Genomic DNA, 16,225 nt, shown 5'->3' with positions numbered 1-16,225 from the left:
ATACAGCTCGGGTGAAATAATCTGTGAACAGGACAACAGATGATTTCACACATTTCGGCCTTTATGCAAAGTGAAGAAACCCATTGAAGTCCTTTACGGTTTACCACATATCATTTGGGGACACAGGAACCAGATAAAAAGAGATGTTCTGGTCAGATGAGTGCTGAATTATTTTTTCCTTCCTTGAGTGGCTAAAACTAACACTACACAACACTCTGAACACACCATACTAACTGCGAATCACGGAGGTGGCAGTATCAGGCTGTGGGCGTGTTCTTCTTCATCAGGGACCAGAAAGCTGGTCAGAGTGGATGGGAACATGGATGGAGCTGAATACAGGAGATTGCTGGATGGAAACCTGTTTGGGTCTTCAAAAGATTGGAGCCTCTTACGGGTTATCTGTGCCTGATAGAATTTATTTGATGATATTAAGCATTGATGGGTGACTAACAAAAAAATAAATAAAAATAAACAGGAACAAAAGAAATTTACAAAGAGGAAAATGATTTAATGGTGCACTGTGGCAAATAAACCACGAATTATTTGACTATCCCTGAAATAATATATAATAACGTCAAATTGGAATTTAAGAATTTTAGGTAATAAATAATTGTTAATATTTTAAATAAAAATGTCCAGGGTGTACTTCACCTCTCGCGAGGACATAGGCACTAGTCTGCACGGACACACAATGGATGGATGTTTTCAAATTATATGTAAAAAATGTATATATTTATAGCCAGTTTCCTTTACATGAAAGCATGCATAAATAATAATTTGATAATACTTCAGACAACTAAAATTGAATAGTTGAATAGTTTTTAATCATCGTTGTGTTTTTGAGTCTAAAAAAATCCCGTGTGTATCAAAATGTCCACCAGATGGCGCCAGAACCCAGCCGTGCATTCCGCTCCTCCACCGTAACATGACTCAACAAGGTCTCTGGTGAAAATCCACAGCGCCAGAGCTGGCATCATGTGGTTCAACCAGTCGGGCTCCTCCATGGCTCATTAAACAGCAGCTTTCAAGAAAAGAAAAAAACCCCTGGGATTTTACAGACAGGGGGAAGAAAAGTCGGTTGTTTTGCTTTTCCCCCCTGACAGCGTTTCAAACTTTCGCTTTAAGAAGGCGCGTCTACGCCGCCGTGTGTTTATCGCAGCCCTTAAAGTGGCACATGGAAAGCAGAGCCGATCTGCGCATGGAGGAAAACTCCGGCGTTCCTGCTCGGTGCGCGGACACGCTTCGGCGGGGCTGATCCACACGGAGCGTGTTGTGATCTGGTCGTGGGTAAATGCGGCAGCCCCTCGCCGCGCCGCGCCGCGCCGAGGAGCAGGAGCAGGAGGAGGAGAAGGAGGAGGAGGGGGTGGAGGATCAGCAGATTCCGACAGACGGACAGGACTGGCGGTGGGGTTCCAGATTTAAAGGAGGCATGAAATGATCAGCCGTCAAAAAGGTGCAGCGCGTTGAAGTGGCATGGAGGCACCGCCGGGGACGAGCCGCCGTGAGCCCACCTTGGCCAACTGGGAGTGACCGAGTCTCCAAACTGGCTGGGATGGCAGCGTCCAGCACCTCCAGCCTCTCAGGTTCATCCGTTTCCTCTGGTAGGAGCCCACCTTTACTTACCATAATAATAACAACAGCAACGAGCTTTATTGTGATTTCAAGACGTGTACATCCTGTTTAATTAGAATCCTTAAACATCACGTCTGACTTAAATTCAACTTTTGCACGTTTTATTGAGCTGTACATGATGACACATGCCCCCCTTAATCTTTCAGCGCTTATTCCAAACTGCTCTGAATAGTGATGGGAAAGCTTCGCTGTCAGCTGTAGCTGCATGCAGGTGTGGAAATGTTGTGTGTGTGGGGGGGAGAGAGAGGAAGTGTCCGTTTTGCTTTATTCTAAGGTTGTGAGATGCGTTCAGTGGGGCTCTGGCTCTGGATGTCGTTGTTGGATTGCCAGTCGTCTCCATAAATCCTATATTGACTTTCCACTTGGTTGGCTTTGAGGATTGTTTTTGGCATGCGTATAAAGTGTGCCATTCCCCCCCCCCTCAGCACCATGCTGAGATGTTTTCTGACACTGTGAGAAATTCTAATATGCCATGCCTCAGTGAGTGCAGCACAGCTCAAGTTACCCCCTTTTTTTTAAAATAGGAATGTAGTGTTGTGAAATTAATGCATATGTTGATATGTGATTTTATTTTGAAGATTTGTTTTGCAGAATGAGGAAAAAATGGATTATCAGCTGTTCAAATAAACCCAGAGAAAAAAACACCACCCTCATATTTGAGTTGATAAAATGTGACGTGTGGTACAAAGCCTAAACTCCTTTATCCTTCTAGTGTTTGATGTAGAAGCTTCACCAAAGCTGAGGTATATGTCTGATAATGGCTCAGCAGTTATACAAAAAAAAAAAAAAACATATTTACAGTACCTTGTCAAAGTATTTAGCCCCCTTTTCTATTTTAATTTTTTAAAACATTTTCTGAGATTATAACCACAAACCGTATTGCCTTTTATTGGGGTTTTGCCATCCTTTCGTAAAATACAGTGCACTAAATACCTTCAGATATCTCCTGAATAGTGAACAGAGTCCTCCTGTGTAATTTAATTTCAGTATGAATGCAGCTGTGCTATGAAACTCTCAGAGGGAACATGAGCGAACAAACAGCATCATGAAGACCAAGTCTAAACTCAGAACACATCTGTTCAAGAATGCCTATTCATTGTAATTGCCTGTTCATTGAAACTTTGTAATGTGTTTATTATTATTATTATAATTATTAAGGAACAACCCTGCTGTGTACGGCAGAGATCCAAAGCCCAGGTGGGACAGCTACTAGTCCTCCAACAACATGAAAAAGGCCATTGTTGAAAGAAATAAGAATGGCTTTGCCCCCATATGACTTGCAGCTGTTTGCCACAAGCCGTGCAGCAAATATGTGAAAGAAGGTGCTTTGGTCAGATGGGAGGTTTGAACTTTCTGGCCCCCACGTTAAGTGGAACGTGTTGCGTAAAAGTACGAATACACATTACCCTGAACACAACACATCCCCATGTCGAACCCTAGAGATGGTGCTAACCCTGATAGGGTAGGTGTTCACAGTTGATGGGAAGATGGGCGGAGCTAAATACAGGGCAGGTGCGTTCAGTCCCACGTTTGGAGGTTCATCTTTCAGTAGGTCAACCACCCTAAGTGTACTTCCTGAGCTTAGAATGGAATGGTTTAGATCAAGGCACAGATCTAAATGCAGCTGGAAATTTGTTTTCTGACCAAAAAATATCAAGCTCTCTGTCCAATTTAACAAAGCTTGAGGAACTTTGTAAAGAAGAATTATCAAAATGTTCCGTCTGCTGATATTTAAACCTGTCTTGGCCTGGGGAGGGGCTAGATATAAATGCACGCCACACTTTTCAGATTGTGCACACAAAATCTGAACACCGTGTCTCACTTCTCTTTCCCGTCCCAATTAACGCACTGCGTTGTGTTCCTCCGTTGCACGAAATCCCATCACATTGGCTTGAAGTTTATGTTTCGAACAAAATGTGGGGAAAAGAAGAAGAAGAAAAAAATGAAGGGGTAAGAGTATTTTTGCGAGGCACTATAAGTACACCCGGATAGCATTTCAAGTAGAAACCAGCATTGTATGAATTTAGATTGAATGTTGAGAAGAAAAACTGGGGTTGTCGCAAGGGAAAAGGCGCAAGAACACCGCACAGGACATCCAGTGTTTGTTTTACTTTCTTACTGTCTCCCTATCCTGAGTAGACCACACGGCAGCGTCACATTTCCAGAGGTGCAGCCCGGTGGGCGGCGCGCACACGCACACACTCGCCTCCAAGCTGATACAGTCTGCGCTCTAACCACATGCCTCACAAAACATTATCTCATGTGTGCATTCTGAAAAAAAAAAAAAAAAAACAGCCTCTTTGACCACTGCTGCTTTAAGGGGAAAGTCTTTTCTTTCTGTGGTATCGGAAAGTTGTCATTACTGCTGGGCCCTCAATATAATTATCAGGGGTTACAAGCTGCACCGCTGCCAGGGATGGAGTGGTTGCTGCAAGGGTATCATTATTTCCGCGCAGAGCCGTTTGGCCGCTAGACGCTACATTTGAATAATCTTGTCTATGAGAAATATATTTGACTGAACAACGAGTCTCAGTTCCTGCTCCATATAAGGTCACCTATTCTGCTGCAAACGGAGGGGGGGCTGGAGGTGTGGCTGCTTGTCACCAAAAGTCTATCCTTTTTTTCAAGCTGTTGTTTTACAGGACAATGTGTTTTAAAACAAACCATCAAACTGACATTTGGGACCAAAATGTCTCAGTTGTTCTGACACATGGGGATACAGACAAAAGGAAAGGAAGCTGTAACAATACTCTGTGCCAAACTTATCCATTGAGCTGGTAAGTCAATGAAAAATTTTTTTGCAGAATCAGTTTTTTTTTTTTTTTATTTGCACATCAAGTGTCGGATGCCCACGTGCTCCCCTGTAAGCGCCGCATCCAGTGACGGATCAATATAGCCACACAGGCTTGGGAGAACCTTGGAGAAACCACTGCCACTCAGCACAATCCGGGGCTGCATGCAGAAATGCAACCTGAGACTGTGTTGCACGGGGAGGGAGCCGCGTATCCCCCTCAGAGCAGAAATACCGCTGAGGTCTCTGGGAGCAGGCTCTACTCAGAAGGACAGGAAAAACAGTGGACATGTGCTCTGTGGTCCGCTGACTCCCAGTTTCGGTTTGCTTTGGGTAAGAAGGGAAAAAAAAAAATGGACATTGGAGTCGACATTCCAGAGCTTGAGAAATATGATTCAGGCTGTCATCAGAGGGATGTGTAAATGCCAGCGTCTGTGATGGTATGTGGGTTCATCTGTGCGATGGCACCGACGTGAAAGTACCATAAATGCAGAGGCGTAATCTTCAGTTTTCTGCCGCCTTTGCCTGAGTTCTCTGTTTAAAGCATGCAAACAAATTATGCTTTTTTACATTTTGGCTTAAGCTCCTACAAGCTCAGTTTCTCTTTGCATTTTGTATTTTAGAACCCTAAAACTTTAAAGGTTCTATAACATCCCATTTTACAGCCTTCCAAAGTCAACTAGAGGCATAGATATGATTAAATATTGCCTGTGGCACTATGGAGTATCCCTTTGTTATGAAATATCAGTTGTTTTCTGGTGCTATTTTATCCAACCCGGAAGAAAGATGTTTGCCCTCATTGCGACGCCACCGCCTCTCGGTGGGTGCCACTCATTTCATGGCGTCGCCCCAGAGTCGCTGCGGCATGGTACCACCGCTTCTGATGGTTAGGCACTTATTTAGGAAGGCTGTGGCTGTGCAGATCAGGTGCTAAAAGAGCTACTACGTCTCAACTTTGAGCAGAAATTATCACAATCTGCCTCACATCATTGCTCGCTGATCTGAGAAAGTGAACATGTTGTTTACTGGGCAAGGGCCGGCGCCGTCAAGGTAGGTACTTCCTGGAGCTACCGCTCTACCTAGAACCAGTCATGGCCGCTCGTTATTCAGGACAGAGAGGGGCTGCTGCTCAGAGAGCACAATTCACCAGGATTAATCGGACGATTTTGATGAAGGAATGGCATCATAACATAGTTAAATACTCAAAAAAGTTGATTTTGCATGGTATAGACCCTTTTAATATCTTGGAAGCCTGAAAAGTGGATCACAATAAGCCTCTCTGTTGTTTTTCCTCACACAAAAAGAGCCTCCGAAACCCCGCCGCTCTAAAACTGGAGGAAACTACCACGTATGGTCGAAGATGTTTTATAGGCATCAGTGTCATACACATTCTCCTTGTAGCCATAAAAAAAGAAAGTCCTTTTCAAAGGGAATGTATGCATAACCGCACACTGGTAACACAGAAAACCGTGGCGAGCAGTGAGGGGGGGAAAAAAGTAAAAAGTGAGTTGAAATATGTGGAAGTGAACAGGTGAAACTAACAAGTTTATCCCCATCCGCTGAAAAACAGCCTCTCAGGAGGAAAAGGGAGTCATCAGCGAGCCCACTGAGTTGAGGATGTTTGTGAGTTCTCATTAAGGGTTGGCCATCAAGGGAGGACCTATAGATATAAAGCCTCCCTTAAAGCAAGTATGTATGGGATAGCTACAGCAGCCGGAGCATCATTCTGCTTACTGTGATGTTGGACATGACAAGGGGGGAAGTTTCTCAGATAAAAAAAATTGTTTTTTTCCCTTTGATTTTCAATTTATGTTTTGTTTGTGAGCACCAAGCATCTCCTGTTGTCTCTTCATTTCCCTGGAAAAACTGTTCCTTTGCCAATATCGGCCGTAGTCCTCCACACGTTTTGGTATAAATAATGATGGCAGCTCGTACTGTACCCGCAGCAAACAATTTGCCAGACTCCTGCAGGAAATAAACGCTGGAAACAAATCAAGGAATAGGGCCTCAAAGACTGTTTTTCGGCTCCCGGCCTTAAATGACATGGCTGTTTGGGGAGGCAGAGTGGCAGCTATGCATTACAGGGAGGCTGTCTGCTCAACATGTTTCTGGCAAAAAAGGGCTGCAGCTCTCGACATCTTTCCGTTCCGTAAATTTCTCTTTCTCCCCCAGAATAAATCATGTGGGAAAGGATTTTGTGTCATGTGCGGCGAGCGACTCGCACAAATTACCTGCGTGTTTTGTAGCATCAGCAAAGAAGTATGTTGGTCCCCGAGGTGTTCCAAGCGCTGCTCAGGTTATCGTTGGGAAGATAATAAAAACACGTGCCCTGCAGGCAAAAGAGAAAGTACGGGAATCAAGTTCCCGTCCTGCACTTTCCGTTTAATTGAACACATTTGTATTCCTATAAACAGGTTGACCGCATACCCTCGGCACACACTCTCCTCGTCGTTCAGACACAGAAATATTTGGTGCTCAGCTCCCTGTGTAAACAGTCTTATTTTGAAAGCGTGCATTGCACAGATGGCCTCCCTGCTGCAGTTCAGCTGCACCCCACTGAATCACTGCGTGCACCGATGGTCTGCATGTAACTCAGAGATAAACTCCAGGTTGTGTGATTCTCCATGTGCCCGTCATCGAATGTATTTTAATAAATCACATGTAAAGATTAAAGGAGCACAAAGCAAAAATTCATTATTTTTAGATAGAACTAAAAAAAATAGAGATGTGAAGAGGTAGATGTATCTTTTTAAATGAAATATGGCATGACGTCACACACCAGCTCTCTGTGTTGTTCTCCAGTCTCTTGTTTACAAAGCCGGGCCGGCAGCACATGCACAAACATGCACGTGCGTGTATGTGCATGTGGATAGCTGCCACTCAGGGATTAGCCCCTCCCGTTCCATAAAAGTCCACCGTCAGAGCAGTGTAGCTTAGCAGCAAAATGGCGGACAGCATGTCCAGCGGGTCAAACTGTTCTCTTGCTAACATCATTATAAAGTTATGAGTTACTTGCTTCTTCACTAGACGTGTTCCTCCGAAAGTTGAAGACGAGGGGAAAAGGGGGGGCTGGGTTGCAGCTGGAGTGGCGGTAGAGAGAGGCGTGGCTTGTCACACATCTTGTTTCGGTCCGCAGACAGTGCTCACCAGCCTAAACTTTGCTTATTGCTCCTGGGTTCCTGCCAGCAGATTTTAGTATAATGGACTGTTATGCTGAAAGCTGTAAAAATTACGCTGGAATGGGGTACCGCGCACGTGACGTCACCATCTCAAGAGCAACGCCCCTTTTGCCGCTTAGGTAGGGCATACAGGAGAGAATGCACGGATAACCCAGCTATTACAAGCGCAACAGAACCAGCGATATGACCGACTTTACAGCCGTTAAACTTTCCCAAGACGATGTCCCAGGCGCACGGATTACTGGTCGCACTGTCGAAGAACACACCAACCTTCAGCTCAAACGATGGCTTGAGGTTCGAGGGCTTAAAAAAACTGGAAAACTGGCCGAGTTGATAAACGGTAAGCTTTGTTTTTTTTTCCTGCGCGGCGATCATGGCAGCGTCGGCCGTTTTTTTTTTGTTGTTGTTTGCAATCACTGTCCAGGAATGGGTATATGTTTAATGTTTGTCTCATTTGAAATGTTTTTGAGTAAGCTATCCTGGTAGCAGGCTATCATGTTAGCGCCTGCTACCATGATAGCCTATATGCTGTCATGGTAGCAGGCGCTACTTTATTAACATGTCGGCCACCAAAATACTCTTACCTTGACTTGATGTCGCTGGAATTGGGTCAGGATGTTCTTCGGTTGGGCCCTTTCCTCCGACAAAATGCTTGCTACATATGTACTTGAATTTGGTAACTTTTTCCGGGTTGAACTGTTGTGTAGGCCGACCGCCCCGGTGTCACACATTTCTCCTTGGCAGTCTTAAAGAAAACATCCTTCATATGCGGCCGATCAGCGTAACTCGAGTCGCTGTTGCACGTTCCATAGCAACAATGTTTAAAAACCATGGTTTTAGGTTTGGAAAAAGCAGTCGTTTACCGAGTAAAACCTAGGCTAACGCACGTCTCTTTTACAGCAAAACAGCGGCGGGTTTCCGGAGTTTGCCCCACTGCGTACCACGTGATGTGACGTCATCGTGACGTTGTGTTTCTAAAAATAGCTCGCGCGCGGTACCCCATTAGACCATTACGCTCAGCATAACGGTCTGTACGACACAAATGTGTGAGAGCATCATAGAAAGGTCAGTAAAGCTCAAGAACGTGCATCAGCACACTCTTAAACCTCCAAAACAACATACGCTAACGCTAGCTGTTATGAGCTTCAAAAACAGCCCCCTTTGAGCCGCACAACTCCGCTGTAGGAATGCATCCAGACAAAGAGCAAAAGGACCAAAAATCCTGCTGAGGACTCTGTGCTCATTTTTAAATGCTGGAAGCAAAATATATTATTTGAAATTTCTACTCAGATTCAAACGTCTCTATATCGAACCGCGCAGATCTGTAGCCTTGGTCTCCTGATAGATTATGAAACAATCCGTTTATGGGTATCGTGCTGTATTTATGAGCCTCAGCAGGCCTTTCAGAGATTTCAGAGATATTTCCCTTGCGGCTTCACTGTGCATTGGGTTGTTTGCAGAAGCGGCGGATTTACGAACTAACAGATGTAATGCTCCATAGTTTTATATGGAAATGCCGTTTAAGATGAATGTTCGGGTCAAATGTTTGGGGCACCCTTGACAAGCTTATAGTTTGCTGGAGTTCTGGCCCATTCCTCCTGACAGAACTGGTGTGACCGAGTCAGGTTTGTAGGCCACCTTGCTCACACACACATTTTTTTTCCAGCTCTAATCACAAATTTCTTACGAGATTGTGATCGGGCCTTTGTGATGCCCCCTCCAACACGTTGACATTGTTGTGAATTTGAAGACACTTATAGAACGATCTCTCTCATTTTGTAGCATTCAGTAAAGAGAAATAATTTTGGTATTCCTAACTGACCTGAAACCGGAAATGTTTAGCCTGATTTAATTTCAGCGAGAAACGAAAAGCTTTGTTTCCTTTCTATACAGTTTGTGGAAAAAATATCTGGTTTCTGGTGCAAATGACATATTCTGGTATCCAGTTAAAAGTATCATGTTCTCCATTACTTCTGTTTAACTGCTGTGTCATTACCGTCAGGAGGAGACGCCTCCAGGTCCTTCAAAGTCAACATCAGCCACGTTACGTTACGTCTTCGCTTCGTGTATGGACTTGATCCTGCTGGTATTTGCTGCAGTTTTTAGTTTTTTTGGAGTTGCCTTTTTCTGAACATGTCGTTAAAAAGTTCAAAAGTTGAGCTGTTGTCAGTCTGATCTACGTCAGCAGCGGCCTCTGCTTTCTCTGCTGATGTTGAATTTTTATTTTTTTTTGCTTTTGCCTAAGAGCAAAGACATCAGAGCAGACATTCTCTCAGGGCATGGAAGTCCTACAGCATGATCCTTATTTATAACCCATTCTCTTTGCCGTCAAAGTAAACAGCCACTGGTAATATTTGTATTGCATGCTTGTCGCTGGTGAGTAATGGAGCGAAGCACGATTAATGTTTGTATTTTTTTTTTTTTGTGTGTGTGTGCGTGGTAGGTACAGCCCTCTGGCTCCTCCACATTTATAAATTCTCAGCGATCCGCAGATGACACGCAGGCTCGAAACTACTCAAAAATTCGTTTTGATGTGTTTTGGATTCCTCCACGTTCGTGCGTCCCTGCCTCTGTGGATGAGAAGCTCTTTTTATTTATTTATTTTTTTTATTTTGCGGCTGAAGCTGAGGGAGTACTCCGGACCGGAAAGCCGTCCGTCATTAATAAGAATTAGATCGAAAAAAGTGAGCGTTTGGCAGGCGACCAGGTGAAATCACATTCTTTAAATAAGCCGCAGTGGAATAAATCTTGCAGGCTGTTGCCAGTGCGGTGCGCTCTGTGACAAAGCCTCAGTGTTAGGACAATAGATTTTTCGGAGGCAGGTTGGCCTCTCACCAGCACAAAGACCTTGAAGGCTGTTTGAAACGCAATTTCTGTAGAGGTTATTTTTTTTTCCCTTCCTTCTATAAACATTAATTATTATTCCTTTTGCTGTTAAATGCACCTTAACCTCTTTTTTTATATTTTTTATTTTTTTTGCTGTAATAAATTCAGCTTCCATATTTGATTCAAAATGCAACCGGGCTTCACTCAAACCTGCAGAGAACGGCAGTAAGAAGTTCTCCTGCAAGCACTCTCAGACTGATCAAAGTGAGAATAATAAAAATGTTAACATTGATGCAATTTATATGACTAATTAGTTCTCAGGCGTCACTCCTCAGACCCAACATGCACTCACTGGTCTCCCTGATCTCCCTGATCCAATTCCCTCCCTGCTTTGTGTCTTTCCCCCTGGCCAGAGAGGTGCGGCAGCAGCGTACGAATGGAATGCTTTGCATGAACATGTATCCTCAGGATCGACATGATTCACTGTTGGCATTGCTCATTAAATACTTCTGCACAGATCCAGAGAGCTTATCGGAGATTGAAGTTTGCTTTCTTTAACGACAAGGAGCAAAAGGAACGAATCACCTAAAAAGCATAACGACGGACACTAAACGTCAGCGTAAATAAGCAGCTCCTCTAGCTGTGTTTTAACTGAAGAAATAAGTAAAAAAAAGAAAGTGTGTAAAACTGATAAAGATCTCTTAAGATATTTACTGCGCATTTAAGTGAGTTGTGTGCGGCTTGTTCACCCTTAAATAAACGGGGTGGGAACCCTAACGTAGTGTTCATGGTGTTTTTTATTAAAGCGATGAGAATCTGTATGTCTTTTTTATCCAAGAGCAGACGCTGATCTATATCGTCTCCTCTTGTTGTTTTCCAATAGTCATTTCCTGTCCTCTACACAGCTTCAAACCGCAGCAGGGACATTTCAGACACTCATAGGTTCTCTGCCAGGCTGCGTTTTCGCTCAGACAAAACCACACAGCTCTATAAAGGCCCAGTGTAAGTTTCCTCATCTTAGTGTAAAAGCTTTAAGTCACTCCTTATTTGTTAATTTCTTTTTAAGGTTCTAAACACCCAATCTTACTGTAATTGTTTAAACCACTCTTGATCAGCAGATCGGATGGTCTCTCTAAGTCTTCATTTGGATTTTTGCTGAATAGCCGCTTTATTGGGTACACCTTGCTGGCCGTTCAGCACTGCCTTCGTCGTGGCCCAACTTCAGCAAGGTGTCCGAAGCATGCCTCTAAAATCTTGGTCCCTTTGTACCGGTTAGCATCAGATTTGGTGCTTTGTTGGCCACTATGTGAACTTCTTCCACCCAGTCCCAAAATTGGATTGAGCTCAACCTAAAGAAACGGTTTTGAGATGCTTTACTCTGTGAAATGGAGCTCCATTCTGCTGGAAGTAGCCATCAGCAGCCAGGCAGTGAAGGAACAGACACGGTGAGCAGCAATGCTCAGGTAGGCAGGATGGATTCATGCGTTCATCCTGTTTACACCAAATTCTCACTCTACCGCCTGGATGCTGCAGCTGAGACTGAAGCTGATTGGACCAGGAAATAAGTCCGTTATTGTCCAATTTGAGTCTGAGGGAGTTGTAGCCTCGGTTTCCCTGTTTTCACCTGGCAGCAGTTTGCCGTCTGCTGCTGTAGCCCATCTGCCTTCACCTTGTGGATTCAGAGGCGGTATTCTGCATACCTTGGTTGTAACGAGTAGTTATTTGAGCTGCTGTTGCCTTTCATCTCAGCTCAATCTCCCCTCATCGGCGAGGCATTTTCTTCCACAGAACTGCCGCTCGCTGCACATTTTCTCTTTATAATTGGACGACTCTCTGTAAGCCCGAGAGATGGCTGTGCATGAAAGTCCCCGCAGACGGGCCGTTTCTGAAATACTGCCCGCCACGTCCAAATATTCCTCATTCTGGGGCTTCCTTTGCAACTCAGCAAGCCGCCTTCTCTACATCTAAAGTATGGAAGCGTCAAAAAAAGGCTCGTAATGTTGACTCTGATCCCATTTGCCATTAGGATGTATCAAATGTTTCTTCTCCCCCCCGAATCTCATTTATGAAAACTGTGTAGATTAAGAGTTTACATGGAGAAAAAAAAAATACCTGCACCCAGTGGGAAATCATCCAACGTCACCTTTGGAAGAGATGTCATCACCAGGAAATGGAAAAATAACAAAGTAAAAACGGAAATCCAGCTGCTTTTGTATTTAATTAAAAACTGCACTTTAAATGGAAGGCGGTGGCACAAAATTTCAGAAGACATGTAGGTTGATAGAAATTGTGTATTAAAGACCTAAAAAATACAAATTCCCCTCTACTTTCACAATCTGGCCATATTTTTTATTAAATTTTCATAATCACAGCCAAAGTTACACAGAAAAAAAAAAAAAACGCAAAGAATGTCAGATTCAAGCAGGGTTAAGGGATGATCACGTTGTGGTTTCTCACACAAACTTGCATTTAAACATCAGTTGTGTGACTCATCATTGGTAAAAGCAGGATGTCATCCTGAAATGCTTCAAGCCTCTCCTTTATTGCTCCGTCAGATGGTCCAGGCCTACATCTACGAGTTCCTCTGATTAATTTATCAGTTTCTTTGATTATCAGTACGTTTCACAAATATCTGCCACGTGCTGGTGCTAAACAGTGGGGCGAGGGTGTAAATATATCCTAAACTTCCTCTGAAAAGTACCAAAAATCCAGTTAAGACTATCATAAAATAAAGAAGTAACTGGAGCTGTTCTGTTCAGTGATCATGATAATTGCTGCAGTTCTTTGTTGATTCCCATGGATCGTATTCACCCTCGAAACACGGTGACAATGTACGACGTCTTGTGTATAACATGCTCTACACCATTTCTTAAGTGATTTGGCTTTTTTTTTCCTGCTGTTGTTCTTGGAGCAGAGAAACACTCCTGGGAAGCCTCGGCAACAAGCTGACTGACCATGAAACCATGTTCTCTGACGGCTCCGTCAGCTCCGGCGGCGGCGCTGCAGCCGTCCACGGTGGGATTCGGCGTGCAGATTTGGCTTTTCATCTTCAGCGAGAGAGGATCTGCTTCTCTCCGCTTTACTGCGTTTTTTTTTTTGCAAAATGCATAAATTTACGCTCCTGCTCCATTTCCCACCGCTGCAGGTTTGGCTGTTTCATGGCAGCTTTGTCGGCACGATGCCGTCTACTCCTGGATGTTTCACGTTGAGGACTCACACCCACATGTTGGACGCTCCTCCTCGCCTCTTTTCCTCCACCTTTGCATGCGCTGACCACTCAAGAGAAGACAGCGCAAGCATAAATGGGTCTAGCCTTTGAAAGGAGTGAGAGCACGCAGCAGTGGGGAGACGTTACAGAACAAGAGCGTGTTTGCAAAGTTTAAAAAAATGCTAACAGAAGACCTGAAAAAGTACTACTTTCTTTGACGATTATATTGATGGTGTGACCGTTTTCATGGAAAGTGAACACAACTGGTTAACCGCAGAGCCCTTATTAGTCTGCAGTAGCAACACAAACAAGAGAATCACAAAATAAGATCACGCAAGGGCAGAACACGCTGACCTCAAGCCAAACCTCCCATCTGGCCACGAAGCTGAAAACCTTCACCTTGTAGGGAGAACAGCAGTACCCTCTCTGCTGACTTTATTTACATGCTCTACACATTTATCTTTAAATTAAAGGGACCTTATAGCAGCATAAAAAGAAAAAACCCACTATTCTTTCTGTGCCACAGTAGAACTGAAATGATTTTTAGCCTTACGCTACAGGAAGTACCTGCCTGTCTGCAGGCTTCGTTCTAAAGCCTGAACGCTCTCAGGCCCCACCATCGTGGCCTGACTCCCTTAACCTAACTTAATCGATAAGTAATTTAGTTATATACGGTGTATTTTCCTTTGTGTCGTCATGCACCGACTGAAAGAAACTTTCACGCATAGACCAGAAGAAGCTGTGGCCTGGGTGGCGTTTGGGCTGAGAGTCCACAGCCATATATTACCGCAGGGATTAGGGTTGATTTCATTTAGTTAAGTTGTAATGTTGGTGCCAATGCCACCTACTGATACTAGAAAAGAAGAAAAAGCGGATGAAAAAATGTCCACTCCTTGATTTTCCTCTACTTTAATTCCAAATGGCCACACGCTCTCCAGACCACTTTATAAACAGTAAAGTGAGACTCTTTTTCAATTCAATTCAATTTTACTTATATAGCGCCAAATCATGAAACACGTCATCTCAAGGCACTTTACCAAGTCAAGTTCAATCATATTATACAGATTGGTCAAAATTTCATATTTAAGGGAAACCAGTTGATTGCTTCAAAGTCCCGACAAGCAGCATTCACTCCTGGAGAAGCATAGAGCTACAGGGAGAGTCGTCTGCATTTTACATGGCTTTACTGCAATCCTTCATACTGAGCAAGCATGAAGCGACAGTGGGAAGAAAAAACACCCATTAACGGGAAGGAAAAACCTCCAGTAGAACCGGGCTCAGTATGAATGGTCATCTACCTCGACCGACTGGGGTTTTTTAAGATGAGTATAAGGAAATCCTGGGTGGAGGTAAACGTTTGCGCTGCCTTGTATGTCCAACTTTGTGCCGAGAAATCTGTTGCTACACGGCCTGAAATCCTGTATTCCGCGCCGCAGCGGGCACGGCATTTGTTGTTATCCGAGGGTGATGTGTTGTTACTGCGTTAAACGTCATTAAAACACGACATTAAACTACAACGATCATGTAACCCGTAAGCGTCCACGTAAACCTAACTCACCGCGTTTTCCCACAAGAGGGCCTCTCTTCCCTGCGTTGATATCTCTGTTTTTATTTTTATTTTTTTTTGTTTTCAGGCTCATGCCGCTGTTTAAAATAGATCAGGTGTGCGTAAAGACGCGAAGACATGCGTCGCATATTGATTATCTTTCGTGGTGTTGATTTGAGGGTGTGTGTGTTCCTGATGCATAATTATAACACGGAGAGAAACTATAGTGACATTCGCTCACATTAAATGGCTCTCATTTAGTTTGCTTGGGAGTGGAGGAAGATTACATCTGAATGAAGATGTAATAAACGCTACGATGCTTCATATTTATGACAAAAATGTGCTTTGTTTTTCTGTTTTCCAGATCCTGATGACTATCAGCCGCCTATATGGAAGTCCTACTGTGAGTAATCATTAATTCTGTGTGCAGATTTATTATGAAAATCGGATCGTATTATTTATTTTTTTGGAGGGAACACACTCTGCTGACTTCCTCTTGTTTTTCTCAGTAAAATTAGAACTGCAGCTCTTTCCCCTGCACGAAAGGTGCACAGTCAAACGCTCTCGCCCACATACTCAAATGCAAAGCAGCAGATTCCTGTTTTCTGGGTAAAATAGGTTACCAGCAGTCGGGGAAAACAAGCTTTTCCACCTGCAAAGAGGCTAAGCTAGAATAGATTTGTCAGAGCACCCATTTTAGCACACAGTGGGTTTATTTCTCATGTGGGAGATGATCCAACTCCTTAAAGCACGTTTAATGCTCAGCAGAGCAGAAAAGCTTTCACCCTTATTTTCTGTTTAATAGAGCCCACATTAGTTCAGATACACAGAACATTCCAGCTGATAAAGTTTCATGTATATGATTCTGTTTTCTCCTTTTCCGAAGCCTCCGATCTGACTCTTCTGCTCCTCCACTGAGGTATTTTTAGAGGTGTCAGTGTCACAGCAGTGGACGGTGTCCAGATCTTGCTGGTTGGCTTAAATCAGCTTAACAAAACATGAAAGTTCACAGTCAGGGGCCTTCCTTCACCCCGCCTGGAGAA

General features: G+C 43.8%; 1 protein-coding gene across 1 annotated transcript in view; it reads left to right on the top strand.

Annotated features, from left to right (window-relative positions):
* Positions 1-950: 950 nt before the first annotated feature.
* The window catches only part of LOC105926375 (beta-chimaerin), a gene marked incomplete in the record, with an annotated part of 68,983 nt that continues 53,708 nt past the window's right edge, over positions 951-16,225 (top strand). The window contains 2 exon segments of the mRNA XM_036132775.1: positions 951-1,601; positions 15,547-15,585. Of these exon segments, the coding sequence (XP_035988668.1) occupies positions 1,553-1,601; positions 15,547-15,585 (88 nt within the window).

This window comes from Fundulus heteroclitus, chromosome 3, assembly GCF_011125445.2.
Source record: "Fundulus heteroclitus isolate FHET01 chromosome 3, MU-UCD_Fhet_4.1, whole genome shotgun sequence".
Classification (NCBI taxonomy): Eukaryota; Metazoa; Chordata; class Actinopteri; order Cyprinodontiformes; family Fundulidae; genus Fundulus; species Fundulus heteroclitus.
This window is presented reverse-complemented; position numbering and strand designations above follow the sequence as displayed.